The sequence below is a fragment of the Rhipicephalus sanguineus genome, unplaced genomic scaffold, assembly GCF_013339695.2.
Source record: "Rhipicephalus sanguineus isolate Rsan-2018 unplaced genomic scaffold, BIME_Rsan_1.4 Seq650, whole genome shotgun sequence".
Lineage (NCBI taxonomy): Eukaryota > Metazoa > Arthropoda > Arachnida > Ixodida > Ixodidae > Rhipicephalus > Rhipicephalus sanguineus.
The window spans coordinates 5341-8872 of NW_023615692.1; the positions used below are offsets into that span (position 1 = coordinate 5341).

The following is a 3532-nucleotide window of genomic DNA, read 5'->3' on the forward strand; positions in this document are numbered from 1 at the left end:
TTGTCGCCGAGTGTTGGGGCGGACGATCCTTCACAGAGGTCCTAAGCTTCGTTACACTGATGTCGTTCTTGTGGAGGTCTTGGTGTAGTTATAAAGCCTGCGCCTAATATGCAGCTCCCCTGCTGTAAAACCCGAGGAAGAGCGTAGCACTAGTTTAAAATAATATGAACTACAGAAATAACGAAGAATCACGAAACACGCTTCTGAAACATGCGACTGATGCCACGCGCGCGTCGCGCAAGAAAACAGATGCGATACTCCGACACTTTTCCAGCGACTCCATCCTCTCTCTCCCTCATACAGCTTCTCACAATAATACCTGGAGGCATAGAAACTCTATGCCTAGAGGGAAATCTGGCGCCACCGTATGCGCCACCTTTCCTCTAGATGGCGCTGCTTTACCGCCCGCTTCGACGCTTCCTCCCAACCACAGCGCCGTTTGTGCAGCAGCGCTGGACGAGCGGATCCGCTTCCCAAGCGTTCGATTAAAAGTGCCGTCGGGCACCCTCTCCACACCCAACGACTTCTCTACACAAACCACCGCTACAAAAAGTGCGTACTTGCTACCGACGTGCTGCCAAGCGTACTCGTGGAACACATGGATGCCGTCACTAAAATTGTACTACGTGAACGGGTCAATCTGCTTCCTTTTGAGAGGAACGCCGCCTCGAGTTTCTCTACTTGATCCTTCCTCAGACACGGAAGCAGCGACAGCGGCATATCCCCCGCTTTACTATAGTTTTACAGTTTACGGTATCCGTCCCTCGCGGGGACGGCATCAGTGGGAGAGGGCGAAAACGCGCGATCTCACCAATCGCTGACGAGGTGGGCCCCGCCCCTGCACGCGGCGGGCCGCTTGGAAAGTTTCCCGGCGACGGCAGTTGTGAGGAGCGTCCACTCGGTTGATGCGGCCTCGTGCGGAGGGAGCATGCCGCAGCACCGCGAAAATCGAGTCCGGCACGCGGACGAGCACGCGGCGCAGTACCCCGCCCTTGCAGCCGCGATGGAGTTGTGCTGCGTGCCGACGGGCTGTCACTTGGACGAGCCGATGCGCGTGGACAGCGCCGTCAAGGTGATCTGCAACAACGAGCATTGCCCGCAGAGTCAGCTGATGCACAGGGCCTGCTTCGAGGAGTGGGAGAGCGCGGTGCTGTCCTTCCTGCGCTCCACCGGGCGCGCGCGATCTTGGAGCGAGAAGCAGCGGCTGCAGAACCTGTGGACCAAGAAAGGCTACGACTTGGCCTACAAGGCGTGCGGCTGCCGCTGCGGCAAGGGACACCTACGCAAGGACCTCGACTGGGTCCCCCCGCCGGTGGCCGAAGCCAAGAAGAAGCAGCGGCGCAGAAAGGGCAACGACAAGCCCAGCCTGAACAAGCAGCCGAGCGGCGTGCCCGTGACGCGGCTACGGAGCTCGAGCATGTCGAGCACGGGCTCTGCCAGCCCGCCCAGCTCGTCGCCCGAGTTCCCGCCGTCACCGACGCACAAGCTGTTTTCGCGTCGCCAGGACTACTCGTCCTTCAACGCACTTCCGCGGCACAAGATCAACGCGTACCACATCAAGATGGAAGACGAAGGCGACGACATCCGCTGCTTCATCCTGAACACGCTCAGTGCCAACAAGACGTCTCGCATGGCCTGCATCGTGTGCCAGGCGCCCATGAGCGTGTTCGACCGCTACCCGCTGGTGGACGGCACGCTCTTCCTCTCGCCGCGACAGCACAGCCCGGGCTCGGTGCGCGTCGACGAGCGGTACTTGAACGCCGTGTGCATGGGCTGCCTCGAAGGCTGGCCGCTGGCGTGTGGCGCGTGTGGCGCGCGCTGGAGCGGCCGCCACCTCATCCTGGGCACCATGTACGCGTACGACATATTCGCGGCCACTCCGTGCTGCGACGAGCGACTGCGCTGCAGCAGCTGCCGAGAACCGTTCGAGCGGTGGCCGAGCAGCTACTTCAGCGACTACAGCCACCGCGTGTGCTGCGCGCACTGCGGCGCCAAGGACTACCACTTCGTCAAACCACTCAGCACGTTCGTCAGGCTGTGAGACACGTGATACGCACTCATTCTGGTCAACGGTACGTACTGCGCGCGCGCCATTTGTAAAATGTCCTTCACTCATTGAGCTGCTTTTTGTATGCTTTGTTTCTCCGGAGGGCCAATCCTCAATAAAATTATGTTTGCCACGCTTGTTTCGCTCGGGTATTTGAGAAGCGGTCCAAAGTCCCCAGGGCAGGGAACGCTTTTCCCCGAGCGTTTCACTGCCAAGGACAATCAATAGCGCGTCTGGCGGCCCACTTTTCAGGGTCGGCGGCCGACGGCACGATTCGCTTTGCAATGCGCTTGACATTGTTGTTTCGCTGTGCGCTGGTCAATTTATTGAGAGGCCTTTCTCTGCGGTATTTAACAACCGCTAAATCGACAATGGTTCAAGAAGATGAGCTACTTGCGAAGCTGGCTCGTTGGGGGGAAATATTTTATGCAATTTGTTTGTGCTGTGTAAAACACTTCCTGTCAGTTTAATTGTAGAATGGCTCAGTGCTAGTCGTCTTGATTCTTTTTTTTAATTTTGTCCAAGTTTGCTTGTTTCAGTCTTGGCAAGGAAAATGCGCCCGACGAAGTGTGGGAGGTTTGGGGCGATACCGACGTCACGTGGGGTCATGGAAGCTGCAACTCCTCTGCTGGAACGTGGGGCACGACATTCCCGATTTACACGAAATTTACTGTAGGCCTACGTATTAGACACAGAACAACGGTTAGTTTCGTGAAAAGAACAATTGTTCGCCGGAAAAAAGTATATGTACATCTTGGCCGAAAAAAAAAATCCGTCAATTTCTGAATTTTGAGCGCATGTGCACCTATTGGCCACGATATTATTCCCATACGAGAACAAGTGAAACGTCGGGGGACTTTTGAGGAAAAAAATCGCAGAAACGTCACACCGCACAAAATAACTCTATTTCAAGCTTTTATTGTTGCAGACAAGTGGTAATAAAACTCGGTACATATTGGCACAAGAGTTTCTTGCTTCATTTTGATGTATTCTGGTTTCACCCACAAGAACTGTTAGCAACGCTCGGCGCAGGCCGCGTCGCAATGTTCGGCAAACTTCGCGGTTGTTTGTTATCATTCTGTTAAGGTCGCGCGCAGAACGCGAATAGTCACGTTTATTCGAGAGCTTGCGCGAACGATAAGGCTGGAAAGTTCGCTGACATGATGTATAAAGGATCGACAACCGACGCTCTGTTCGCCGCTGATTGCACCTAGTGGCGTATCAACTTGTTCGCCAGCAGGGGGGGGGGGGGGGGGGCAAGCCTTTGTCGGCCGTATATTTATACATAGAGAGAGAATTTGCTTAGCAGTGTGTAACAACGATGTAGAAAAAGTACACTCAGTTTTACGTGACAAACGCTGGGGCAACCATACATACGCGTGTTATGCCCGGCCGGTAATAGTGTGACAGGGAACACTTTTTATGCATTAACCACAAAACTTTATGCATGAATACAAATATATTGATGGCGGCCTTCCCAGTATA

General features: G+C 54.8%; 1 protein-coding gene across 1 annotated transcript; it reads left to right on the forward strand.

Moving 5' to 3' along the window:
• Nucleotides 1-855: 855 nt before the first annotated feature.
• Nucleotides 856-2180, forward strand: LOC119377992 (headcase protein-like). Its single transcript, XM_037647258.2, has one exon. It carries the CDS (start codon nucleotides 929-931, stop codon nucleotides 2039-2041), a length of 1113 nt encoding a protein of 370 aa, XP_037503186.1. The 5' UTR covers nucleotides 856-928; the 3' UTR covers nucleotides 2042-2180.
• Nucleotides 2181-3532: the final 1352 nt, after the last annotated feature.

What these genes read in the sequence shown, in the direction of transcription:
- LOC119377992 (XM_037647258.2), top strand. Translation starts at nt 929, where the DNA reads ATGCCGCAGCACCGCGAAAATCGAGTCCGGCACGCGGACGAGCACGCG.